This window comes from Drosophila novamexicana, unplaced genomic scaffold (assembly GCF_003285875.2).
Source record: "Drosophila novamexicana strain 15010-1031.04,08,12 unplaced genomic scaffold, DnovRS2.1 tig00004555-arrow-pilon, whole genome shotgun sequence".
NCBI lineage: Eukaryota > Metazoa > Arthropoda > Insecta > Diptera > Drosophilidae > Drosophila > Drosophila novamexicana.
Genome location: NW_020825052.1, coordinates 3,748,274 through 3,773,413, shown reverse-complemented (window position 1 = coordinate 3,773,413; position 25,140 = coordinate 3,748,274). Strand labels below are relative to the sequence as shown.

The 25,140-nt window shown below is 43.3% G+C and overlaps 7 protein-coding genes across 11 annotated transcripts; 4 read left to right on the top strand and 3 right to left on the bottom strand.

Moving 5' to 3' along the window:
• Window positions 1-203: 203 nt before the first annotated feature.
• LOC115770269 (protein Smaug) lies at window positions 204-8,461 on the top strand. Of its 3 annotated transcripts, none has more exons than XM_030715487.1 (4): window positions 204-594; window positions 3,115-4,644; window positions 4,940-5,928; window positions 5,994-8,461. In XM_030715487.1, the coding sequence occupies exons 2-4, from the start codon at window positions 3,229-3,231 to the stop codon at window positions 7,027-7,029; spliced, it is 3,441 nt and encodes a 1,146-aa protein (XP_030571347.1). In that variant the 5' UTR covers window positions 204-594; window positions 3,115-3,228; the 3' UTR covers window positions 7,030-8,461. The 3 variants fall into 3 exon arrangements, with proteins under 3 accessions (XP_030571347.1, XP_030571348.1, XP_030571350.1); XM_030715488.1 differs by lacking the exon at window positions 204-594 and adding an exon at window positions 1,408-1,648; XM_030715490.1 differs by lacking the exon at window positions 204-594 and having other exon boundaries at window positions 3,098-4,644.
• Window positions 8,462-9,063: 602 nt separating this feature from the next.
• Window positions 9,064-10,128, top strand: LOC115770382 (UPF0193 protein EVG1 homolog). The gene is made up of 3 exons (XM_030715630.1): window positions 9,064-9,385; window positions 9,438-9,809; window positions 9,867-10,128. The coding sequence occupies exons 1-3, from the start codon at window positions 9,157-9,159 to the stop codon at window positions 10,040-10,042; spliced, it is 777 nt and encodes a 258-aa protein (XP_030571490.1). The 5' UTR covers window positions 9,064-9,156; the 3' UTR covers window positions 10,043-10,128.
• A 322-nt stretch (window positions 10,129-10,450) lies between these two features.
• LOC115770380 (protein phosphatase methylesterase 1) lies at window positions 10,451-12,283 on the bottom strand. Its single transcript, XM_030715629.1, has 6 exons — window positions 12,096-12,283; window positions 11,818-12,016; window positions 11,636-11,745; window positions 11,249-11,560; window positions 10,990-11,190; window positions 10,451-10,936 (listed from the first exon to the last, which is right to left on the bottom strand). Exons 1-6 carry the CDS (start codon window positions 12,167-12,169, stop codon window positions 10,627-10,629), a joined length of 1,206 nt encoding a protein of 401 aa, XP_030571489.1. The 5' UTR covers window positions 12,170-12,283; the 3' UTR covers window positions 10,451-10,626.
• Window positions 12,284-12,574: 291 nt separating this feature from the next.
• LOC115770408 (N-acetylgalactosamine kinase) lies at window positions 12,575-15,566 on the top strand. Of its 3 annotated transcripts, none has more exons than XM_030715667.1 (6): window positions 12,575-12,603; window positions 13,795-13,978; window positions 14,037-14,210; window positions 14,273-15,006; window positions 15,063-15,267; window positions 15,330-15,566. In XM_030715667.1, the coding sequence occupies exons 1-6, from the start codon at window positions 12,576-12,578 to the stop codon at window positions 15,514-15,516; spliced, it is 1,512 nt and encodes a 503-aa protein (XP_030571527.1). In that variant the 5' UTR covers window position 12,575; the 3' UTR covers window positions 15,517-15,566. The 3 variants fall into 3 exon arrangements, with proteins under 3 accessions (XP_030571527.1, XP_030571528.1, XP_030571529.1); XM_030715668.1 differs by lacking the exon at window positions 12,575-12,603 and adding an exon at window positions 13,135-13,233; XM_030715669.1 differs by lacking the exon at window positions 12,575-12,603 and adding an exon at window positions 13,438-13,597.
• Window positions 15,567-16,544: 978 nt separating this feature from the next.
• Window positions 16,545-18,162, bottom strand: LOC115770215. The gene is made up of 2 exons (XM_030715411.1): window positions 17,587-18,162; window positions 16,545-17,005 (listed from the first exon to the last, which is right to left on the bottom strand). The coding sequence occupies exon 2, from the start codon at window positions 16,998-17,000 to the stop codon at window positions 16,623-16,625; it is 378 nt and encodes a 125-aa protein (XP_030571271.1). The 5' UTR covers window positions 17,001-17,005; window positions 17,587-18,162; the 3' UTR covers window positions 16,545-16,622.
• A 2,251-nt stretch (window positions 18,163-20,413) lies between these two features.
• Window positions 20,414-22,495, top strand: LOC115770332. The gene is made up of 3 exons (XM_030715570.1): window positions 20,414-20,874; window positions 21,335-21,639; window positions 21,701-22,495. Exons 1-3 carry the CDS (start codon window positions 20,646-20,648, stop codon window positions 22,493-22,495), a joined length of 1,329 nt encoding a protein of 442 aa, XP_030571430.1. The 5' UTR covers window positions 20,414-20,645.
• A 110-nt stretch (window positions 22,496-22,605) lies between these two features.
• Window positions 22,606-24,977, bottom strand: LOC115770439 (signal recognition particle subunit SRP68). Its single transcript, XM_030715713.1, has 4 exons — window positions 24,786-24,977; window positions 24,340-24,689; window positions 23,612-24,274; window positions 22,606-23,554 (listed from the first exon to the last, which is right to left on the bottom strand). The coding sequence occupies exons 1-4, from the start codon at window positions 24,883-24,885 to the stop codon at window positions 22,847-22,849; spliced, it is 1,821 nt and encodes a 606-aa protein (XP_030571573.1). The 5' UTR covers window positions 24,886-24,977; the 3' UTR covers window positions 22,606-22,846.
• Window positions 24,978-25,140: the final 163 nt, after the last annotated feature.

The following is a 25,140-nucleotide window of genomic DNA, read 5'->3' as shown; positions in this document are numbered from 1 at the left end:
TCATAAATTTTAAAATATTAACTATTTCCCAACTAGTTTTTAGAACAAAAGATACGAATTCACCATGATTAAAATTATATCATTTAACATATCGAATTTGTAGTTAGATTGCAGTTCAGTTCATGTGAACTAAATCACTCCAACCCGACTTTACTTTATTTGTCATCTCCATCTCCAGCAGCACTTTCTACGAGCGAGAACGTCGTCGCGTTTGAGTGAATTAATAATTAATTAACTATAATAATATAGTATAAATTTGAAACAAAAAAAAAGAAATGCAAGCAACTGCGAGCGGATACAGTTGTGTGCAGTTTTATTTCGTTTTATCCCAAAATGTGTTGCGTGCACGCGCAAGTATGTCGTGGTGATGCCAGAGTCAGCTAAAAAAGGCGATGTAGTATGATTTTGCAAGACTGAAATACAGAGAATAACAAAGCCAAGTCAAGGTGAAAATTATACAAAAATTAATGGATGCGCGATCCGATAGCATATTCATATCAAGTTAACGAAATATGCTCGTATTTCGGAACGATCAAAACTGTGTGAAAATAATTTCAAGGTTTGCAGCGCGAGCAAGCGAATAGAAAGCAAAAGGTAATTGAAAAATAGAACGATTTTGGCACAAGCGCAGAGCGCAGTGTATAGTCTATGGTATTGTGTTGTTGTTAACGTTTTGTCTATGACTGGGTGGGTGGGGCGCGATTTGGGGGCAGCTGGTCGTCGCAGCAGCAAAACAAAACAGCGAGCGTGTTTGTCGCGTATGTGTGGACGACAGAAGCAGTTGCCCAAAACGGAACCGAAAGTGTGCAATTGAAAAGAAGCGACATGAAAACAATTGTGCAGCGCTCTGGGTTGCGAAAGCAGGCATAAAAACAACAACAGAGCCAGAGGCACTGCGAAGAAGAAGATGAGAGCAAATGCCTGCCTGCTTTGTAATCTCATGTAATTTGCCGCAATTTTTGCTTGTGCATTCTGGCTGTTTCCGTATGTGCGCGTGTGTATGTGTGTGTGCATGTGAGAGCGCGCTTTGCTTTGGGGTCGGTAGGTCGTTTTGTAGCGCGCGACATATTGTCGCTTGCATTCCGTCACACACATAGCCGCATACATGTATGTGCAGCTGTGTGTATGTATGTATTTAATATATAGATGTGCTCTCCCCCACTGCCAACGTAGGGCAACAGTACTAATGCAAGTTCCTTCGATTCTGTAAAAAAAAAAGGCGCGCGTTCGCTTTGCTTTGCTGCTGTGCCGAGAGTTAATTTTGCAGGCTCCACCATTTTAAAAAACGCCAGCTACATTAGCTGACGCCACCAACGCCAGCGCCAATCATCGTCATTCTCTCGTCCGTCGCCGCCGCCGTCGCTGTTGCTCTGCTTCTGCTTCTGCTTCTGGGTTTGTCCGCTGCAGTTGCCATCCTCAGTGCTCCCCATAGCGTGCCCGTTGCAGCAATTATAGCTGGGTTGTGCCTGCCTGCCGCCTGGCTTCGTTTTGTTTAATCCTCATTTCTGTTTGTGTTTATTCGAGTGCAGATAATCAAATTTATATTAGGCATGCAAAATACAAAATAAAACAACAGAGCGCGAAAAGAAAAATGTTAAACGAATACGATCGCTGTTGCTGAGTTAGCAGCTATACATGAAAAACATTTGTGAGTACCCTACAATGGCAGTTGTTATTGTTGTTTAATGCCTGTTTTTCCCTCTACAAATGTATGTATGTGCCGTTTATTGAACTTTGGCGAATTGACAGTTATTATTGCTGTGTAATTTTAGGCCGGTTAATACCGTAGCTGTTTGTGTGTGGGTGCCTGTGTAACATTAACAGCAATACTAACACATAACCTCAAACATTGAAACTGTTGCCTAGTTACCGTTACATTGAAGCGCGCCATTTGTGAAGATTATTATTTTTTTTTTTTGATTTGATTTTAGCTTGAGCAGATAAAATATTGTTCAAACGTAATTGTGTGCAGCAATTAAAAAAACAAAAAAATGTGAAATCCCACCTAAAATAAAGTTGAAAAAAAGCAGCAAATTCCACTTGACCGCTCTTTAATACTGTAATTGGGTCCGTTATGTTTTAATGCTTGCTCATGTACACACATACATACAAACATATTCATATATGTATGTACATTGACACAGCTGCATTGCTGAGAGAGCTTTAAAATTGTAACAGTAGACAACAACAGCAATAAAAAAATCGAAGAAAGTCGCTAGCGAAACAACTACAACATCTACTGTAACAAGCTTTATGATACCCGTTCGAAATGAGCACAGCGTATAAAAGAAGAAAAAATAAAATAAAGCGTAACGAAATTAAATGAATAGTGTAAATCGCAAAAACCTAACCACACTTATTCAGATTCATTGCGTCCCCCGACCCTCGCCTTCGCCCTCACCCATGGCTAGACAAGCTTAAACCTAATAGGTAAATAATGATTTGAAAATGTGTAGTATTATTATTGATTTATCGCCACCGCAAAGCTCCAGGCGAAGGTGTTATGTACCAAACTCGTTATTTATTTATTTATTTTTCTGATAAGAGCCACCGAAGGTGCGGACCTATGGAACGGGCCACAATGAATGCTAATTTTTTTCCTTTTCATATTTCATCATAATTCATATTTTCGCTGTCGTATTTGTCAGGTTGCAATTTTTATTATTGTCGCAGCATTTGTAAATTTAATAAATTAGCAAAAAATTGATTTGATTAACTTTGAATGTTGTCGTCGGCGTCGGCGTCGGTGTCGGTGTCGGCTTCGGCGACATACCCGCTTGACATCTATTATCGCCCGAAATGGGAACAACAACAACAACAGTTAAAGCAGGGGAAAAATTCTTTCCGTTTGTGACGTGATTCGTGCTGATCACGCGGCTTGGTATACACAACATTGCATGACCCACAATTATTAAACTAACTCTCTAGCACTGCAAAAAATTGAAACTCACCGAAGTGCACTATGCAAATATTCCGAATGAGCTATAGGAACAAATGGAAATGGAACAATTGCAGAGTAAACAATTTCACAACTGATAAAAGCACAACAAAAGACGAGTTTCTTGTAAATTGATACTAATCCTATTTATAATTCGTTTATGTTTCTAATTGCAGAGCTGGCAACTTAACCAAAAAATAAATATATACACCACAAACTCGTAACGATTGTAATAATAAACAATAAATCCATACGAAACTATTTATTGAGTAACCTGCAGCAACAACGATATGAAGTACACAACAGGAACAGACAACGCGCTGCCCACAGGCAGCAGCAGCAGCAGCGACTCTCAGAATCCCTTAAACGAATTGCAATCAGGAGTCACTAGCACACAGCAGCAGCAGCAACAGCTGCAGGAGCAACAATCCGCAGTAACGACAAGTGCCGGCAGCTCTGCGGCCGCCACTTCGAATCCCAATCCCAATCCAAATACCGACAACCAAGCTGATACCAATGCCAACGGCGATGCCCAACAGCCTGCCACACAGGCGGCAACAAATGCTTTATTTTGCGAGCAGGTGACGACAGTGACGAATCTGTTTGAGAAGTGGAACGATTGCGAGCGCACAGTGGTCATGTATGCGCTGCTGAAGCGACTGCGCTATCCGAGCCTTAAGTTTCTACAGTATTCCATAGACAACAACCTGACACAGAATCTGGGCACATGCCAGTCGACTCTGAGCAGCGTCGTCATTGACATCAATGCAAACAATCCGGCCTACTTGCAAAACCTATTGAGTGCTTACAAAACGTGTCAGTCCAACGACTTAGTAGACGGCATGTCCTCCTCCTCATCGGATAAGGACTCAATGCACTGCTATGGCAGCGACTTTCAGATAACCAGCAGCACAAACCCAACACAGTGCGCGGACGAGCGCAAATTGTACGCACGCAAGGAAGATATACTGCACGAGGTGCTCAATATGCTGCCTTTGCTTAAGCCCGGCAACGAGGAGGCCAAGCTCAGCTACATGACGCTGATACCGCTCGCGGTAAAGGACACAGCTCAACAGCTGGTGCCCACCGAGCTGGTGCAGCAGATATTCTCGTATATGCTCATACATCCCGCCATTGGCAGCGATGATCGACGTTCGCTAAATGTGTGGTTACGGCATCTCGAGGATCACATACAGGCGAACAAGCGCAGCAGCTACTTTGTGCAACCGGAGCAGCTGCAACTGCAAATGACCACGGGCACCACTTCGGATAGCTCATCGTCGTCCTCCTCATCGCTGGGCAACCTAACGCGCAGCGTTGATTGGCAAACTATTGCGCCACCCAGCAGACACCACAGCAAGCAGCTGCCCAGGCAGCCAGGCGAATGGCGCGGCAGCGTTAGCGGCTCCTGTGGCTCGATCAATCCACTCTGTGATAATTTAAATGGTATTACACTGAACGAATTAGCATCTAGTCAGAATAGCTTAGGACTCTCCCTGGGCAGCAATTCGTCGCTGGTCAATGGCGTCGTTGCTGGCGCTGCAGCGGGTTCCATTTTGGGCATCGGTGGCAACGATGATCATGACACCTCATTCAGCAAGAACGGCACCGAAATCCTCGACTTTGAGCCGACCCATTGCGACGGTGTTGTCAATGGAAGTGCCGAGACAAGCGGCATTTGCAGCGCCAACCTTAGCCAGCAACAGGTAAGCGACAATATAAAGTTTAATTTTGCAGAGGGTATTATAAGCTGTCCCTTACATAATGTAACCTTCTAAGGGAGACGTATTTGTGTCCCAAGAGCATATACGTATATTCTTAATTAAATAGACGAGAGAAGTTGATAAAGGTTTGAAAGTGTGAATGTCTGTTTGTATACAAACTAATGTATTTAATATTCAAGTCTGATATAATAAAGAATCCGCATCGTATCTGTCAGGGTCTTCCGCTTTCCTTTACTATGATAGCGATCTCTAAATGTTTTTTTAAATATATTTGCAGACTTCTTCACAAGCGGCTTCCATTCTTCCTCAGCTATTGCAGCCGCCACCACCACCACCTCCGCCGCAACTGCCGTACGCCTCTATACTGATGGGCTATGTGGGCGATCAGTTTGGTGACGTTAATCGCTGGAGCCTGGACAGCAAAATTGCGGCGCTTAAGACGCGACGCTCAAACAGCTTGACCACACAAACGATCTCCAGCTGTTCGTCGAACTCATCGAACTCGTCTGTGATCACGGTAAACGACAACTGCTCCAATTCAACGGAGAATCTGGCGCAGTTTGCAAATAAGCCGCGCAGCTTTTCGCTGTCCATTGAGCATCATCGCGCCAACAGTACACTACCGAACAGCACCTCGGACACCCGCCTGGATGACTTTAAGCCCAGCTACATTAAATTCCAAACGCGCAATGTGGGTATGTCTGGGATTGGCCTGTGGCTGAAGTCGCTGCGTCTGCATAAGTACATCGAGCTGTTTAAGAACATGACGTACGAGGAAATGCTGCAGATTAGTGAAGACTTTTTGCAAAGTGTTGGCGTGACCAAGGGAGCCTCGCACAAGTTGGCGTTGTGCATCGAGAAGCTGAAGGAGCGCTCTCACATACTCAGCAAAGTGGAACAGGAGCTGCATACGGGTCAGATGAAGATCAGTACAGCTATTGAGGAGCTCACCAACATTGTGCTGACGCCGATGAAGCCTTTAGAATCGATTTCTGAAGAAGAGAACATTGGATTGCGTTTCCTCAAGGTTATCGATCTGGTCAGTAATGCTCTGCAACAAGATCCTTACTGTGCCCAGGATGAAGAAACATTGGGTGTGTTCATGTGGATACTGGATCGTTCTATACACAACGAGGCATTTGTAAATCATGCCAATCAATTAAAAGAGCTCAAGTTCAAATTGTCCAAGATAAAAATGTCGATGGTGCCAAAGCTGCATCATGTGAAGACAACGGGCGGCACAACAAGCAATATGAACAAACCTAGGTAAGTGGCCTACAGAAGCCTTATTTTTAATATTACTAAAATCCATATCTTTTATTTCTGGTTAGGTGGAACGGAAAGACCCGCAAGTGTGATCCCAAAAACGGTAGCAACGATCGCATCAATCATCGCAAGAACTCAAATGATATGCTGAACTTTTCGCTGAGCTGCCTGCAGCATCCGTTGCAGCATCATCAGCAACAGCAGCAGCCGCCGCCTCAACAGCAGTTTGACTACAACGGAGGTTATCAGACGCAGCAGTACAAGAGCTCCTCCTATCCTAGCTTTATGAATAACCCACAGCAGCACCAGCAGCAGCCGCCAAAGCATCATTCACAGCATGCGCAGCAGATGCAGCAAATACTGCAGCAGCACGCACAACACTTTCCAGCGTTGCCCCAACAGACACCGCCACCGCATCATCGCCGCTCACTGAATAATCTAATTGTGGTCGCCGGTGGGCCCCAGCAGCCGCAACAGCTGATCTTTAAACCAGGCCAGGGTGTGCTGACCAACAGCAGCAATGACAACCTGCAGCAACAGCAGCAGCGCAAGCCCAGCCTGAATGGTCTCACTGGATCCAATGGAGTATCCACTGTGGAGCAGCAACCGAAGAAGACGATGGCCGCTGTGGTAATGGTTAGTAGTGCAAATCAAAATGAATCCGCTCAGCAGCAGCAACAGCCGCCACAAATATTAATTAACAACAACAATAACAATAATAACAACAGTATATTGAACAACAATTTGATTAATCATCAGCAGCTGGAAGTGTTAGCAGCTGCTGCCGCCGCTGCTGCTGTCGGCAATGGCAGCTGTTTGTGTCCTGGTGATGGTAATGACAATGTAATTGCCTGTAGCGCAATCTGTAGCAATAGTGTCTGCCAGCAGCCTAACAACAACCACAACAATAATAATAATAACAACATTAATAACAACAATGTGGATCACTGCCTGTCTCAGCCGCAGCTCATCAATCTAAGCATGAACTCACTTAAGGACAGCTTTCATATGCCGCCACATGATTATAAAATGAATGACTTCAAGAGTTTGGAGCAGCTGGAGACGCTGTGTCGCCAAATGACTGAGCAGGCAATGAACTAAACTGTTGGCAGTGTATTCTTTTGGCTATATTGAAATTCAATGTTGAAATGTTACATACTTGTGTGTCTGTCTGTCTGTGCTTGTGTGCGTGTCTGTTAATGTATATTGTAACTCGATAGGATTGAGAGTGTTTTGTAATCGTTTTTAGTTATGTAAGACACTAAAAAGTTTGTTTAATATTAAGTTTATTTTCCATGTTAGCGTCTTTAAATCTGTGAGTGTGTATGTGTATTATGTTAAATGAAGCGACCGCTGTGTAACTTTGGAGCTGCTGCAACCACAGTGCAACGGCTGGCCGTTCAAAACTGGCAGGGTCTAGCTGATAACTCCCCCACTCCGAGCCACTTGGCACAGCTAGAGCACAGCCCCAGAGTCGACCCAGAGGCGCCGTTTTGCTGCCAATGTTATTAATGTTTAAGTTGAACATGTCTAAATGTAGTTCCAACTAATCGCAAACTCAATGCAGAATGCAACAAGATAATAAGACAACAAAACCAACAACAATAACAACAAACCAGCAACCAACAAAACACAACTTTCTCTCTATAGGAAAATTTGGCCAAATTTGATCAACATTTTACGCTATTCTGACGCTGCCCCCGCTCTAATTCAGACGTCGACGACGAAATTGCATACAACATATATATATATATAACAAAATATATATGTGCATGCATATGTTAATAAATGATATATTATAAACTCTGCATCGTGACCATGAGACTGACTAAGATTACTATATTCGCAACTATAAGAACTAGAAAAGCTGGAAAAATAAAACATGTTTGAAGATACACACGATACACACAACACACGCGAATCAAAAACGTTGCTTGCTGAAAGTCACATAATGAACTATATATATAAAAAAAAATATATATACACATAATTTATTTTAAATTTAAAGGAACGTAATTGCTGAAAACAAAACTTTGAACTGTAATTGTAAACACTTAAACAAATTGTCTTATATTTGAGTTGTAATGAAACGCAGAGATGAGGTTTAGGAGCATAAAGCTAACGCAACACATATTCTATTTTGTATAAGTAGTAAGAATATAAGCCAAAAAAAAAAAACAACAAAAAAAATCAAAAAACTCCCATGCATGTTATCAGACATTGTACCACATATATATATTTACAGATATATATTTTATATGTTTTGTTTCGCTTTTAGGCTTATTCAATTGTTTGTAATCATGTGCTGTATATGATAATGATGGCAATCGATTATGTTGTTTATTGTTTTGAGAATTGCTATATATAAACATATATATACATATATATGTCAAATATCGACCGCGATTGCTTTGTAACTAAGCTTAAGCTAAAATTTAAACGAGAGTGGACCGCTGTAGGCCACAGACAACTATAAGAAAATTTAAACAAATTGTTAGCTTAAATGAATATTTTGTGTGTACAAATTGAACGAAATGCATAAAAAATGCAAAAATGTGTATACATACATATATATATATGGCTGATGCTTGACAAACAAATTAAATTGGTTTTTTTTATTAAACAATTACAAGAAAAACAATACACACTCAAACACACAAACACAACAAAACTGTTCTGTTAATATTTAAAAATTGCAAAGAAATGTAAGTTATATATATATATATATATATATATATATATTAACAAAATTGATAGCCATAGAAAAGTTCAAACTAAAAAAATGGTTTAATAGGTAAAGGTTCAACTATAAACAAGAATTGTGCATAAAGTCAAGTTAATTACATAGTACATAGATCCAATCACATTAAAGTCAGATGGGATTGAGGGGGGCGTGCAAGGCGGGGCATTGCAGGCAAAGAACGAAACGAATTATCAAATGTGAGCATTCAAGAGTGTACCTACTACCAATACACATATACATACAAACATATATATTTATTTTAAATAAATTATTTCAAAAATTATGTGCTTGAGTGTATTTGTGGGTGGGTGGTCGTGTTTTCCCACAACCTGGTTGCCTAACAACGTAGGTTGCCATGCGTCTCCGGCGGAGTCTCCTGTTATTTTACGTACAATCAATTACACACACAACTGTTGAAAAGGAATCGAAATACATATAAATATATACATACTGAAATCAGATCATAGCAAAATTCGAATCGCATCATGAACAGGCATCGTTATAACAATGTGCAGCTAGATGGGCTGACTTCGGGCCTGTTGAAGCAGCAGCAGCAACACCAGCAGCAGCTGCAACAATCAGGCCAGCCGCCAGCTAATGGCAATGAGGAGCACTTGCCCCTGTGGCCGAGCGAGCGCATTGGGCCCGGTGGCAGCGGCGCCTTTCATTCGCCAAAAGTGGAGTACAGCAAGGAGACTGCCGATTTACTGAAGCGTAAGTATCGATAGTCTTTCGTACCACTTACCTTTTGCTTATTGCCTTGCAGTGCTTATGAAGGAGTCCAAGATGTCCATGGTTATGCGCAAGCAAATCGATAATAGTCTGCGCAATGGAGAGCCGCTGCCGTTGCCCAAACCGCCGCGTCCCAACACCAACAATGATCTTGACAAGGAAACCCTGGCTATACTAGAGCGTGCGCGCAATGCCAAACGAAAAAACCTGCGCCAAATTGAGGGTAGCGGTGCCTATGAGAAGACCTATTATCGCCCGAAAGTGGACAATCGCATGATCAGCGATAAGGCCAAATCCAAGCTGCAATTGACCATGGCAGGGGTTGAATTGCCTGATCCGGCTATAAAGCCGCTTCGACGTTCCCGTGAAGATCGTTTGGTCACCGAGAATGATATAATCAACGAATGTATGTCGGGTAGAGTTTGTTGGGCTTGCACTCGTGCTTAATATGTTCTTTTCGCAGTGCTGGATCAAATAAACGAGCGTGCAGATTGGCTGGCCGAGATGGAGGCGCTGGGGCAGGGTAAAAAATACCGCCCCGAGATACACGATCAGATATCGGAGCGTTTGCATCGCATCCGTGCATTGGAGACCAAAATAAAGATGAAGGCTGACGGAGGCTATCGCTTTGTGGACTAGAATGAAGTTAAAAATAAAATGTGTTAAATGTTTAACGTATAGAAATAGTGTTATACGACGAGTAAATTGAAAAAACCGTTGAGCAACCGAACTTCTTGCGTATACTTAAAACAATTGCATACTCTTATGCGCTAACAGAAATTTACATTCGTCTATTACTATTATAATCATTTTAGCGTTTTATTCAACTTATTTACTTGACATAATATAATAATGATTTTGTATTAGTTTTAATTTCATCTGGCACATATTTAATACAGACAAAAACGCACACAGCTCCAACAATTTAAGAAGCGCAACTCAAAGCAATTGGGAGGCCTCAAACTCGGGTCTCCTCACTCTTTATGCTGGTTCCATATGGAATTTGGCAAAACGAGAAAAACTACGATACTTGAAAATACGTATGGATTTGTTTAAGTAATCGAATAAATTATTGGAGTATATATTTATATATAGATATTACGTCTCGAGTATATCTTCTGTATCTATTCTCTATGTTTCTGTGTGTACATATATGTATACGCAATCTGTAATGCTCCATTTAAAAATAGACATTTTGTGCTACAATTGTACAAGGACGTCGCTTAACAGGATGGCATGTGGCAGCGAAACTCGCCTGCGGCCTCCGCGAAACGATTGCGTATCAAATAGCCGCTGATTACCTCGGCTACCTCGTGTGGACGGTCCTCGTGTACGGCGTGACCGCAGCGTGCCAACACCTGCATCTGGAAGCGTCCCTGCATCTGGCCAACGGTTAGGGTGCGATCTAGTCCATCGATGCTAGCCAGAAGTAACTGTTTGGGTAATCTCAAATTAAGGAACTTGTCGCTAAGGCCCGAAAACCAGCCGACCCAATACTTTTCCGATTTGGCCAGATCGATGCGCCAGGTATAGCTGTAAGAATTAAAAGGTTAATTGTCTTTCGTCTTAAAAATCAGAAAACTTACTTCTTAGCCGCATCAGTTGCAGCCTTGGTCGTTGTGGGTTTCTTGAAGTCGACACTTTCGGTTGCATCTTCACCGGCATTGCCCACCTCTTCATCTTCGGAAATGCTAAATGCATTGGGAAACATGCTTGTATGATGCGCCTCCTCCAGCACTTCATCCGTCAGGGGAAGATCATTCGTTGCCAATTTATTCGTTGTACAGCTAGAACGAAAATAATAATCAATAAAATAAAAGCTCTTTTCACGCTGACGTCACTCACTTGATTATTTGTCCAGGCATCGAGACTTTGGCACTGTCCACATTTCGCACCTGTCCGCTGCGTATGCACCATTCGATGGCATTTGGTATGCTCTGAAAGTATTTGGGACGCGAGCGCAGAAAGCTTTGCATACTAGCCAAAGCTTCCATTGCCGTGCCCTCGACGACATCGATGACTGTGATGCCAATCAGACTCGGCACCAACGCCATATATGCAAAATGTACAGCAATAGCACCGCCCATCGAGTGGCCAACCACATAGATTTGTGGCACCTCCTCGGGATACAGTTTCACGACCAAATCGCCAATGTCCCTAAGTACACACAGAAACGCTTAGTCGCAAACACACACACACACTTACACATAAAAGCAACAGGCTTGCACTTACTTTGAAAGAGTGTCTGCCGACAAGTCGTCCTCGTCATCCACTCTGCTGTCGCCATGTCCCCGAAGGTCGATGCACAGGCACTGACAGTGTATCATGCTTGTCACTTCCGACTTTAAGGTAAAACGGATTGTGATAGGATATTATTATCGCTCTTACACATACACAAAATATAATATACATACACAGAAATGCGCCCAGGTAAGCGCCGAATAGCCCCCACCGTGCAGTAATAACAATACGGGGCCCGGTTTCTCAGGCTGTTTAGTTTTATAGACGCGAAATGTTCGGTGCTCATCCACGGCGACATCTGCCTTCTCGGCAAAGAACTCGTTCCACATGCATGGCTTGTAGTCCCTTATACGTGACTTTTTAAAGGAATCTCTGTAATGTTTTTTTATCAATTAGATAGCGTGTCCTCCATCCTCCGCCCACATACTAAAAATACGTGGGAAAAACTTACGCTCTGCCAATCCGGCCACCCGGAATGGTGGGTGGCAGTTTCGACTTAAGTATTGTACGTTGTAAACTCGACATTGCCTGCGGATTGTCTGCGCAATAATTGCAGATGGTATATTACTTAAAATTGTAAATTTGTTTTTTTTCTTCACTACGTTTTCGTTACTGTTGAGCGCCTCAAAACTTTAACATTCACTGAAATGTTATTAACAGCAAGCATTAGTATGTTCATAAATACTTATGTTACTGATTATTAGACTGTTAAAAATTGAACAGTTAATTCGGATAATATATAAGCCCATGCAATGCGCTATGAAATATCAACGGTTTATTGAAAAAAGTTATCCTAAGTGCCGCTAAAAACTTATTTAACAGCTGCTATATGATATTCGATTATTTCTATTATGTTAACAGAGTCTAAACAGAGCCATAATTGAACAGCTGTGCCTAATATCTATCGATGGTTCAGTTGGCTGTGATTAGAATGCGCAGCAGTGGAAGCATTTTTACCTGTAAGTCTAAAAACACCTGGTCCGTCACTTGGTGAGCAATCAATACTACTTTTACATTTTCGGATCCTATTTGTTGCTTTCATGGAATAGTACTTCGATTAATATCGAGTGTGCGTAGTCCTTGCTAGAATTTATCGATCACCTGTAATATTAATCGGCGGTTTCAAGTTAAATACTGAAATTGTAATAACCAATCTTTTAAACTATTAAGCTATTAAACTTTTAAGCTATTTGTGTCGTACTGATCAACTCTGAATGTTTGCCCAAACAAAAAAATATTTATGAATTAACGCATATTAATTAGAAACCTGTTTCCAAAAGCGCATTAAATCTTGATAGCAAAGAAAGTGAAGATTTGTTGCATGGCCATAGTCACTCCGGTATGAGCATGACCTACATGGAACCCAGGCTGATAACAAACAGCTAATGTAAACTCAAGACGATGTCGAGCACTCCAGTCACAATTCACATTTTGTTGATATCTGCCTAAACAAAAACGGAAACTGAATGAGCTGAGCACTCAGTTGCCCGTTGGATGGCGTAGCGTTCGCGTCACACTAATACAGAAATCTAAAAAGGTTTTCTGCCCACTTATTTGATTTGCCCTGTGCAAGTGTTTCAAGCTATTGGGTATGTACGACATTAAGTACTGCTGGGTTTATTGAACTTTTAACGAAAGCAGAAGAAAGTATTTTTTTTTAAACACTCTTGAAAATTCCGCCAAACAAATATTTATCTTGAGCCTGGCAGTGCCCTTATAACAGCTGTTAAATTTGGATTTTCTATCTCGCTCGCTCTCTATGCGGCCCTCGGTATTTGCCGGCGCAATTTGCAAGTTAAAAGTTCGTGCACTTTGCAGTTATTCTTTCAATTAAATTAATGCAATTTGCATCAATTTAATAAACACGACAACAGTACAACACTTTCGAAGCAAATATCTCCCATGTTAGTTAATCGTTGCAAGTTTTAATCGCACCAATGACATTGTGATAAGGTGAGAGCCGGGCTGATAACAAGAATTTGCACACCTTTTCTATACACATGTAACATATGCACAAATTCTGTAGTTGTGTGTGGCTATTTTTGTTTACGTACCCGGTTTTTATAGCCTGTGTTATTGTTATTATGGCTTAACGGGGTATTGTGACACGTTAACAGCCACATAACTAGGGACTGTATTTTGCGTTGCAGGTCAGAAAATGGCAGCAAAAAGTGGAAGTGGTACAGTCGCAGCTCCCAATGTGGGTGACGAGCATGTTGCCGTGCAAAAGCTCCAGCCGGAGGCTAAGATCTATGAGCGCCTGATGAGCTTGGGCGCCTTCTACAAGCAGCAATATGGCGTTGAGCCAGAGTTTTATGTGCGCGTGCCAGGACGGTGAGCTGATGCCGACATTCACACCAACAGTTATACATATATAAATGTCCTTCGGTAGCGTCAATATTATAGGTGAACACGTGGACTACTGCGGCTATTCGGTCCTGCCCATGGCTGTTGAGCAGAGCATCATTTTGGCTGTAGGCACAAACCCAGAACAGGCACATCTGGAACTACATCATCTGGATGGGGGGAAATTCCAAAGCTTTGATTGCGATCTAAATGCCCTTGAGTAGGTTAAATGTATGTAATTCAATACATTTCCTATTAACATTTAAACTCTTCCTCTGCTAGCATCAAGCTGCCCAAGACAGGCGGTCCGGCTTGGTACAGTTACTTCTTATGTGGTATCAAGGGCATACAGGAGGATCTGGAGGAAAAGTGGCGTCCCATTGGCATGCGCATTGCACTTAGCGGCAATGTGCCCCTTGCTGCTGGCTTGTCCAGCTCTAGTGCGTTGGTTAGCGCCGCCGTGCTGGCCACTGGACACGTGCAGGGCATGCAGCTGGATCGCAAGCAGCTAGCCTCGATTTCGGCAAGCTGTGAGCAATATATTGGCACACATAGCGGCGGCATGGATCAAGCTATTGCTTATCTAGCGAAGGAGGGTTGCGCCCAGCACATTGAGTTCCATCCAAAACTTAAGGGTACTCCCGTAACGCTGCCCGCTGGCAGTTGCTTTGTGGTGGCCAATAGTCTCGTGCAGAAGCGAAAAGCAGCATCTTCCGACTACAATGAGCGCGTTGTCGAGTGCCGTTTGGCTACTCGTTGGCTGGCCAAGTCACAGAAGCTGCCTAACTGGAAGGATTTCACTAGATTCATAGATCTGGAGGAGGCCTGCAATTTAGATAATGCTGCATACGCCCAACTGATTCAACAACAGTTGAAAAGAATGCTTTATACACGCGAGGACGTTTGCGAGGCGCTGGGCATCACAGAACAGGAACTTGAAACGGATTTTCTAACGCCCAGCACGCAGCACATGCAGCAGTTCAAGCTGCGCCAACGCGCCTTGCATGTTATCCAGGGTTAGTTTCATAGCCTTTTATGCTTGCATTTAGTAATTCACCACATTTTCCTACAGAGTCTGGTCGAGTTGTCCAGTTCCGACAAATTTGTGAGCAGTTGCAGCGCCGCACAAGCAAGCAAGATATTGAGCAGCTGGGCAAGCTCATGCAGCAGTCGCATCAGAGCCTGCGCGAGCTCTATGAGTGCTCGCATCCGGACTTGGAGCGTCTCATTGCCTTATCCGTCAAACAAGGAATCAGCGCACGTGTCACGGGTGCCGGGTGAGCATACAACTAAATCTTCTACCTTCCTGTCATTAACAAAGATTCTTCAAACTTTACAGCTGGGGCGGCTGCATTGTGGCTATGTGCGATTCAGTTAAAGCAGCCGCCGATTACGTTCAGGTGCTGAAGCGTGAGTACTATGCTCAGTTGCCGGCGCATCTCTTGGAGCGCTATCAACCCAATGATTTCAATGAAGTTGTCTTCGCCACATTTCCCAGCAATGGCGCCGAACTATTTGTACTATAATTAATCACAATTGTATAACCTGTATATAATAATAGTAAATCCCTAGTAGTCTCACACATAACAAATTCTTTCTTTGTGGTCGTCTTCTTTTCAAATTACACAAACAGCGTCATGTTCAAGATGTTCTAAGGAAGCTTATAAACATTTTGCCATACAGTCGTACATACATTTTGCCATACGGTTTCAACACCACACTTTCACAACATTTCAAAAACATTTATGATATATACCTAATTGCATATAAGACATTGTTAAATTTCGCTTATTTGTTTTGGCAGCAGACTTGGCAGAAATCATTTCAGTCAATCATTTTCTATAGAAACTTACCATTTACATGATCGTGTGGTTAAAAGCAACCAGAAATAGCTAAGAGTTTAAAACAGGTTTCTACTTATATTAGTTAAGAAGGTTTGCTTAATCCAAAAAGTCTTTTATTATCAGGGGACTACCAAATGATTTCTTGTAGTTATTCCATATTAAGGTCAATGCGTACTTTTATTATATCGATAACAATTGTCAACTGAATTTTCTTAAACAAGAACTGGGTTTTCACTTGTAATTAAAATTTTGCTTAATATTTAAATGGGGTGTCTAAAGGATTAAGTATGGATACTCACCACTTTCTGCAGAATGTAAGGGAGATATTATATCATGTTGTGTCTAAAAAAGCCAAAATAGTTGTTCCCCCAAGAACTGAATTTTGTATTGTTCGTTCCTGTGGAATACATAATAGATAGTTGTTTTATGTTGATGAGCATTTTTCATCCTTGTGTCACAAGCAAAGTGAATGTAGGAGGAGCTAAGTTTGCGATTATTATATTTAAAGGAAAGCCAAATGTAATCTCTTTGATAGTTGGATATATAATTCTTATTTTCCATATGAAATCAAAATCAAACCTTGACTTTGATGACCTTCTCTGACTCTGACCTTCTTTCTGCCATAATTTATGCCTAAACCTTGACGAGCAAATATATCTGGCTTGTAAACGATCCGAAGAGCTTTTAAAAAAATGTTTGAGTATATTAAGACTTCATAATAAACATATGCAACAAATTACAAACTAGAATACAACAAGGCACTTGGGAAATGGAAGCTGGTTTCCCGTCTATCTGCGACTCAAGTAGCCCGCGTTCTTGAAGAGCTTGTAGACCTGTTCGCGTGGAATCTTTTCCGCCTCGCGATGCACAACCGCCATCTCCTTGCGCGTCAGCAGCGACTCCTTGGCCAGATTGGCAGCTATGACCGGATCGCTGTAGAAGCGGGCACTCTTGGAGAGCTCACCCGGCAGCTGCGACTCCCATTGGGCATTTTTAACCACCGACGGATGCGCATCTGCCGTGGCATATCCCACATATGGCGATGCTGGCTCATATGCGGCCTTCGCTGGCAGTCCCAAAGCCTGATGGTAGAAGAACTGCGCCCGAGCCGTGCTCAGGGCCAGCGCAAGGCAACCAAGCAAGTGAAGTAGGCGGGTGGACCACATGATCGCTGCAAGAGAGGAGAACATATTGTAGCTGACCGTTCCATGTTGGCTGGTTAATTGAAAGCTAATAAATGATACGCCCGAATTTATTTCTTTTATTTATTTATTTTTTTTTGGGTGCGTTTTTTAATCTTTAAGCAAAAACTGTCAGTTACGTGCGTCATAAATTATTTACGGAAAAATCAATTATCGCGCCAACAAGTGGTGCGACCAGACACACGACTCGGACTCAAAGTGCAGCAAAGGCATTGTTGCTGCTGCTGCCGCTGGTGTTGCACGGACTGCAGCTTTATCCATGAACTTTTCGCAATTGACGTTTTTGTTGCTGGTGATAACACTGGACAGCATGCATTGGGCACAGCTGCAGCATTTGAATTGTCAGTGTGCTCCAGTTAGGCTTAAATATTTCACAGTCTTAGTCACATTTAAACAATAAATAAATTGAAATTTTTAGTCACTTCAGAACTAAGCCAAAGTCAAGGTTGCACGCAACAGCCCACTCAGATATTATAATATCAATGCATATCTGTTTTTTGATTGTGATCTGAACGAGATCTGGAACGCCCACAATTTGTATATGGCTCACAATATTTAACACTGGACAACAACTGGGGCTGGAACTGGCAGCTGGCAGCTGGCTAACAAAGTTGAAACTGAATTTGTAACTGAATCTCAAATAACGAGCTGGCGTACTTTTATGTGTTTCACGTTGAATGCCACAAGAACGAGTTTCACTCAACTGAATTGAGACAAAAGCGCTGCGAAAACGCTCAAAGTTGTCGTCGAGCCGTGAGCGTACTTTGAAGGCGGCAGCTGGCTTCGGATATATATTTTATTATTATTATATTAATTATGAACGAAAGAGCACTGTGTAAGCTCCAGCTAGTGCGCCGACCTAGGCCTAGGCCATAGTTTGTGCAATTAAATGCGTCAGTTTTTCAGCTGTTTTCAGTTTCTCATGCTCTACAAAACGCCCGCCAAAAAAGGTCGCCAGTTGCCGGTCGCTGTTTTGGTCAAATTGCACACACATTTACAACAATCGTGCTCTACTCAAATGTGTGCCGACTAGGACATACCCTGCACCGAGAGCCGAAATTCCCTCACACACATTGATACATGGTATCTAAATTCTAGCTCTAACAAATGTGTACATATAATTAATAAATATTCTGGTTCCCGAAAACCCACTTGCCAATTTTGGGGCTTCTAGTTCTTACCACTTAGCCACGAACTATTCTTGAAAAACCTAATCATTATATTATATGTCAATTTCCTGGAATGGCTGGACAGACTCAGTTCGTCCTCCCCAATTTGCGGTCAGAGTTGTTCCCTTCAGCCTGTCACATTTGCACTTAGCCATAATACACTTTCCTAACAATTGACTACAGGGTATAAGCATTGTTTGGCTTGTGTAAACGTGAAATTTGCTTAGAATCCGAATCCGAATCCAAATCCAAGTGCGATTGCGATTGCGATTCCGAGATTTGAAAGTGTAGATTGACCCTGAAATTGAATGCTGAACTAACTCGATGTCGCAGTTTCAGACTCGCTTGGAACGCTTGGCTGAGCGTGAAGCTGCACATGTTTGACCCTAATTTGCTATGGCTGCCTGTAGTCTATGCTGGGGTTATTCAACCGCTGATGTCAGCTGATGCGGAAGCAGCTCGGGGCAGCTTGGGGCTGTGGCCGGGCGGGTATCTTGTATCTGTCCGGGTTACCTTGAACCTTGCCGTGCAGGCGGCACAGGTGCGTATCTTGATATATCTCTGCGGTAATTACATTGTTGGCTCGCCGTTTCGCTTTATTTCGGGGAGTGGTTCAACAAATTGGTGTTTATTTATTGGCCATGTCGAATTTGATATTTAATTAATTGGCATTTTGTAGCTGCATATTAAAATGGTAAAACTGAATTGGCTTGGCTGCATTGTTTGGCATGCGTGACCTCTGATTTTGTTGTATGATATATCAATAAATGTGTCTTCTATTTACATGCTATGGTAAATATTGTTTGCATTCCGATCAGTTAACTGACTTAACGAAATGTCAACGGATAAAGACACAATCAATTTGCACACTATGATATTTTTAAATAGTAGATATAAGAAGGAAGCACTCAAGTTAATGTATTAATAAACTGTTCAGTGATTAAAATACAGTCGTTTCTGTAAAGCCTTCAATTCATATTTAAATTTATGAACTAAGACAACGCTTCGAACCACACAAATAAACTTAGCTCAAATACACACAGCTTGACGCAGTGCAGTTCTGTGGCACCAAGGACGGCTTATGCAATTTCAAGTGCACGCAATTGTGGCGCAATGCAAACGACTTTGCACAATGCGGCGTATGAGCAACATCACATCCGCTTTGCCTTTGCTGATGTTAAGCATACGCACCGTGTACTCATGCTCAATGAGTGAAAGTTCGCACTGACCCTACCTTGAACATTAAAGCACTCGTAGATAAAAAAAATGCAACAGTAATAAGAGAGCAACGTGTTTACCTCCAATGTCTGCCGGTTTTTTTTAAATGCACCTGCGACTAGAGTCGAAAGAGAGAGGTTGAGAGAGAGAGAGAGAGAGAGAGAGAGAGAGCGAGAGAGAGCGGGAGCACTCAAACAAGCTTACAGTCGCCAGCTCTATTTCTCTCTGTATCGCAAATCAAATAGATGCGTCAATCCGCCGAATAATCGAATAAAAACTTAAATGAAATATTTATATTTAATATTCTAATCTTTTTGTTTACTGTGTTTCAATTTTTGGTCTTTTCTTAGAATTCTTCGACAAGCCGACGATGAATTACCCTTGCAGAAATACGACTAAGTTTTTTTATTTAAGAAAAATATTAGAATATAAAATATGAATATTTCATCAGATCAGATTCTTCTCATTATGCCTGACTGGGCGAAGAAATACATGATAGAGCATTTGAATTTGCCTGTGGTAGCAAAAGGCACACAATTAAAGAAAACGTCTCTGGGTCGCGCGACAAACGCATGATCTTCTTGTGCGCACATCCACACAACACAAACATATGTATGTATGTATGTTGTAGATCTCGGGATTTGTTGAGAAGCTATGCAGGGAGAATGAGATGCACACAAGTGCGCAAAGCAATGAGTGAGAGCGAAGCACACTCTGCACATGCATACACACATATGTTTTTGGAATTAAAAACTAACATACATATATTAAGAAAAGGCATCAGACGCAGCGACGTTTTGCTCTGAGCGTGTGTGTGTGTGTGTGTGTGTGTGTGTATGTGTTGGTGAGTCCATTCTTATTGCAATAGAAAATCGTTCTGGCGTTCTGGCTCAGTTGTCCGTTGTGCAGCGCAGCGCGCGGTTCGGCGGTCGGTTTAGTTAAACGCATTTGCACGGCTGTGCGAAAACAGCAAAAAACCCGAAACAAATTTCAATTAGTGCACAGAAAGAAACAAAAATCAATGGCATAGGCGAAAATTATTATTATACAATACAGCATATGAAACTGACCTGTGCCCAATTCCCAAATTGTGTCACTGGCGCAATGTTTCTAAAATGCTGCAGTTGCACAAACCACTAAATTAGGCGCACAGTTCGGGTTGCACGCTTAGTTTTAACTCCAATTCAGACTTCCAATCAGTTGCGAGCTGGCAGCAAGCAAAATGGCAACAACTGCTGTGACAACAAAAACAACAGGACTATCAAGTGTCGGCAACACAAACCAATATGTGGAGGACATTGAGTATTTGCGCCAACTGTTTCGAGCTAAGAATTTGGTGAATTTTAGCATTGGCCAAATCGCCTGCAGCGCGGGCAGCAGCAGCGGCGACAACTACATGTCCTTGGTGAAGCGTGTGACAATCCATGATGCGGCGGGCGATAGCCAAATGGGTATGGAAGCTGCCTAAGCTGGAGACGTAGTCAACACTGGCGAATTGCACTCAAGCTGCTTTCAGCCTATTGATTAATTTTGTTGCTCGCGTTGTTGTTGTTGCTGCACATTTAGCGGCGGCGTCAACTGACCTTGTTATACGAATTCTAAATGCAATATACATAGATATACGATATGTAATATATATTCGCTAAAGGTCAACACGCACACTCGCCCACTCATACACACTCACACACACACATGCACATAAACATGCACGGCAACTGAGCGGCTCTCTCGCGCACATACACACACACACTCACAAACATTCTGACTAAGAGCAAACAGTTTCATTCATAAATTTTACTACGCCGCGTAAACAAAAATCAGCTGTTTTGCTTGCAGGAGAGCGCGAGAGAGTTGCATGCGTTGCTCTTCTCGCCGTTTTGTTTTGTTTTTGAATTCGTTTGTTTCTTTTAGCTGCCGCTGCGTCTGCCATCTGCTCAGTCATCATCAAGCGTCAAATTGCTAGCATCTCGCGCCGTCAGCTGTACCGTTGCGGGGAGGCCTTCACAAATGAGATCAATGTTTATCAGCACGTTGTACCGTTACTCTGCCGCTACAGTCAGCAGCCGTTATTTCCGCAATGCCACATAGCCGCACTTGACGATGGAGGCCCGAGTGGCGAGCCCATCATTGTGCTGCAGGACCTCAAAGCACTGGGCTTCCGCATGAAGAATCGCCTGGCAGGTCTAGAGCTGCGACACTGCCTGCTTGTGATGAAGGTAGACGAGCTGCTACACCCCAATGATACACAACATGCACCGATGTACTGTTCATTTTTAGAAACTGGCGCAGTTGCATGCCGCTTCACTGGCCGCACAGCATTTGGAATCGGCGCATTTTGCACAGCAGTGCGCGCACATGACGGAAATTGTATACTGCCCGGATGCGGCGGAGTTCTACTCTCGCATACTGGACACATCGGTGCAGCAGGCGCTAGACAGCCTGAATGCCTCGAATGCGGATGGTAACCTATCGGCGCCCATACGCCTCATCGAGCAGCTGCAACCGAATCTGTTTGATCAGCTACACCGAAGCATAATTGCGGCGGCAGCAACTCCGTTCAGCGTGATCTGCCATGGTGACTTGTGGGTCAACAATCTAATGTTTCGTTCGCAGCCCGAGGAGGTCATCTTTTTTGATCTACAGGCCATGAGACGCACCTCGCCCGTGTTTGATATACTTCATTTTATATACACCAGCACGCGCCGGCAGCTGCGCGATGTGCACACGGATACATTGCTAGCCGCATATGCGGAAGCTCTGCGTAAGGAACTGGGCCAACAGCTGCGTCACACACCGGCGGCCAACCATCTGGTTGAACTGTGCGAAACCTTCTCGCTGCAGCGACTCAGCGAGGACTATGTGCGTCACGTGCATTACGGATTGGCCATATCCATGTGGATATTGCCAGCGGTCACCTTCGATCCCAATAACATACCCGATCTGGATGCCATAAGTGAGCTGAACTTAAATGGAAAAGAGATTAATTGTACGCAGAAGCTGACCACGGAATATCATCTGCGCATCAGGGAGTTGGCGCTGGAGTTCTACGAGCATGGTTATCTGGGCGTGTAAATAATTGTAGTATTAGTTGTATTTTCTTCTTAATAAATATGTTAATTAAGAGAATTTGGAATCTTAAATCTTTATCCTGGTCGGGATCTTTAGCAGTATAACAGGGGCAGTTGCAGCATTTGTAGCTTCCTTTATTACCAATAATTCCTCACTATTGTAACTTAAATAAATTTTGTCGATAAATGTTTGTTTTGTGTTGGCTGGTTGTTGGTTTCTATACTTAAAAAAAGGCCGGGATCTAAAAGCAAAAACAAATAATAAACGTTCAAGCTGGTTGGACGTTTTTATAAAAGCAACATCAACATGGAATTTCATTAGGGGGCTTCAAGTTGTGATCGTGCAGCTGAATTCTCACTTATTGCCACCTCCGCCCCAGCCAAGGAAGCCCTTTACAAAGCCCGTAATGGAGGCACCCTTCTTGCCGGGCGATTCAAGTTTGTCCTCCAGGGATGGCAACTCCAAGTAGTTCATAGCCAGATCGAAAAACAGCGGTTTGCAGGGTATAGGTTCCATATCGGGCGTCAACTTAAAAACATTGGGCGCCCGGGTGTGCAGCGATTGGTCCTCCTTATATTGGGAGAGGCGCTCGTACAGCGGTTTCGTTGTTTTCTGCGATTTAGTTGAAACACCGCTGGCATCCTCGCTATTGTCGTCCTCCAACACGCTGTACGCGTGTGCTGAGAACTTGCTGCCATCGATTGAGGAAACCATTTTCTTTAGCTCCGATTGCAGCTGGAATTCGGCACAGGAGCGGCCCTTGAGCGCATCGTTAGCATAGTTGGATGCGCGTTCGTATAGCGCCACAGCCTCCTTCCACTTTTTCATATCGATCAGGGTGAGCGCAATGTAATAGCAGCGGAAAGCCTTAAATGTAAGCGCCAAGTTGGCCACCTCGCTCTGATATTGAGCATCGTCTTCCATGCCGCTGATTAGCTGCATTTCGGTGACATTCTGCAAGATGATCTCGTATAGACGCGCCAAATCCTGGGGGCGCACGCGTTTACCTTCGCTTTGAGTCTGGGTTCGCTGCTGATTGGGATCAACAAAGTTCAACTTGGCCTGTGAAAATAAATCGACAGTTTAAATGGGAGCGACATTGGGGCTATAGAACCTTACCTGATCAACCAAACATAAATTGCGCTGAAGTGTACGGCTATGGCGTATGTAGCTCAAGTAGGCCAGCAAGTATTGCACACCTGAGACAGTTTGACCTGTGGTCAGGGAACGCAGCTTGGGATCCTGTTTGATCTCGTCCCGCACTGCCTGAATGGCATCCTTGCAATCCATTAATATGCGCTCAATCAGCTCAATCTTGGCATCTAATTTCGTTGTTTTGGCCAACGATTTGTCCAGCTCCTGGGCGCTAAGCAGAAACAGTCGCACCTTCTCGGGGCGCACGGTGACCTTACGACCACGCCAGTCGATCGTCTGCAGACCCTCGCTGCTCTCTGATTTCGTTTGGCTAACAAGCACATCCAGGTTCTCCAAAACACCCTGAGCACGCAGCTCAAGAATTTCATCAATGTTGCCGCCGCTGGCTCCGCCGCTAATATTGTAGGCGCAGTAGCGCAAATTGGGCGTGAACTCATTAACCTTTGCGCGATACAGCTCCTGGTCGTCATCGGGAAGCGCCTTGGCCAAGTTTTCATACACTACCTGGGCGCGTTTTAAATGCTCACCTGCCGTCTTCCACAGCTGCAGCTCAAAGTGCAGCGTGCCGTGCATCCAGGCTACATATGCCTCGCACTCGAGTTTGGTGCGTGCATCGAACGCCTCCGTCTAAAATATAAAGAGAATTTCAATTACTTTTACTCTGATATCAACAAGTAGGCACATTGACTTACATTGCATAGCTCCTGCAACTGAAGGGCATAGAAACAGGCGCGTCGCAGCTTGTTTATCAAGTGAAAGCGCTTTCGTGGCTCTGTGTTGGCTTCTTGTTTCAGCTGCATGGCGTAGGCCCAGGCCCGCTCCGCACTGATAAGCGGTATGTGTATGAAGCGCTCGTCCGCCTTTTTGCCCGTCAGCTGGGAGAGCGTTACATCGCGACGCTTAAAGTGACGCTTGTCGCCCTGGGGATACTTAAGGGCCTTGCGCAGACGACGAATGCGGCGTGTGCAGTAGCCACGATAGCGTTGATAGTCACCATGTCGGAGGCCGTGCTGTTGCTGTGCATCCTTGATCATATGCAGGACTGTAATGTTAACAAAAAGATGACGATTTTACAAATGCCCACTTTTTTAGGTTAATTGTCATCGCAGCTCCCGTGCCGTGGGGTGCTCAGACTCACTTTCGACGGTGAAGATTTTCACTGGTTCCGGCGCAGCCGTGCCACTGTCACTTTTCTCCACACTTTCTGCATTATTCGGATTGGGTTCTTCAACGACCATTATTAATTTATCAATGCCAGCAATACACCTACGTGTAAATATTCACGGATTTGTAAGAAATATACGAATGCACGACGGTCGGGTCGTCAAACGTAAACGTCATCATTGTTTTCGATTCTAGTGGTGGTACTTTATTGAATAAAAGCATCGATATATTACGAAGACAATAATATTAGTCATTTAAGCCATCTGTAAACTAATTGGCAAATAAGTTTTTTACATTTGATTTTTTGAAATAATTTCTTGATCATTTCG

Excerpts from the sequence above, each read along its gene's own strand:
- LOC115770269 (XM_030715487.1), top strand. The coding sequence starts at position 3,229 with ATGAAGTACACAACAGGAACAGACAACGCGCTGCCCACAGGCAGCAGC. Across the intron at positions 4,645-4,939 it reads CCAACCTTAGCCAGCAACAG|ACTTCTTCACAAGCGGCTTC; the intron begins GTAAGCGACAAT and ends ATATATTTGCAG. Across the intron at positions 5,929-5,993 it reads AGCAATATGAACAAACCTAG|GTGGAACGGAAAGACCCGCA; the intron begins GTAAGTGGCCTA and ends ATTTCTGGTTAG.
- LOC115770382 (XM_030715630.1), top strand. The coding sequence starts at position 9,157 with ATGAACAGGCATCGTTATAACAATGTGCAGCTAGATGGGCTGACTTCG. Across the intron at positions 9,386-9,437 it reads GACTGCCGATTTACTGAAGC|TGCTTATGAAGGAGTCCAAG; the intron begins GTAAGTATCGAT and ends ATTGCCTTGCAG. Across the intron at positions 9,810-9,866 it reads GAATGATATAATCAACGAAT|TGCTGGATCAAATAAACGAG; the intron begins GTATGTCGGGTA and ends TTCTTTTCGCAG.
- LOC115770380 (XM_030715629.1), bottom strand. The coding sequence starts at position 12,169 with ATGTCGAGTTTACAACGTACAATACTTAAGTCGAAACTGCCACCCACC. Across the intron at positions 12,017-12,095 it reads GGTGGCCGGATTGGCAGAGC|AGATTCCTTTAAAAAGTCAC; the intron begins GTAAGTTTTTCC and ends AAAACATTACAG. Across the intron at positions 10,937-10,989 it reads GCAACTGATGCGGCTAAGAA|CTATACCTGGCGCATCGATC; the intron begins GTAAGTTTTCTG and ends TAATTCTTACAG.
- LOC115770408 (XM_030715667.1), top strand. The coding sequence starts at position 12,576 with ATGCGCAGCAGTGGAAGCATTTTTACCT. Across the intron at positions 13,979-14,036 it reads TATGTGCGCGTGCCAGGACG|CGTCAATATTATAGGTGAAC; the intron begins GTGAGCTGATGC and ends GTCCTTCGGTAG. Across the intron at positions 14,211-14,272 it reads TGCGATCTAAATGCCCTTGA|CATCAAGCTGCCCAAGACAG; the intron begins GTAGGTTAAATG and ends TTCCTCTGCTAG.
- LOC115770215 (XM_030715411.1), bottom strand. The coding sequence starts at position 17,000 with ATGTGGTCCACCCGCCTACTTCACTTGCTTGGTTGCCTTGCGCTGGCC.
- LOC115770332 (XM_030715570.1), top strand. The coding sequence starts at position 20,646 with ATGGCAACAACTGCTGTGACAACAAAAACAACAGGACTATCAAGTGTC. Across the intron at positions 20,875-21,334 it reads GGCGGGCGATAGCCAAATGG|CTGCCGCTGCGTCTGCCATC; the intron begins GTATGGAAGCTG and ends TGTTTCTTTTAG. Across the intron at positions 21,640-21,700 it reads ACTGCCTGCTTGTGATGAAG|AAACTGGCGCAGTTGCATGC; the intron begins GTAGACGAGCTG and ends GTTCATTTTTAG.
- LOC115770439 (XM_030715713.1), bottom strand. The coding sequence starts at position 24,885 with ATGGTCGTTGAAGAACCCAATCCGAATAATGCAGAAAGTGTGGAGAAA. Across the intron at positions 24,690-24,785 it reads GAAAATCTTCACCGTCGAAA|TCCTGCATATGATCAAGGAT; the intron begins GTGAGTCTGAGC and ends TTAACATTACAG. Across the intron at positions 24,275-24,339 it reads AGTTGCAGGAGCTATGCAAT|ACGGAGGCGTTCGATGCACG; the intron begins GTAAGTCAATGT and ends TTTATATTTTAG.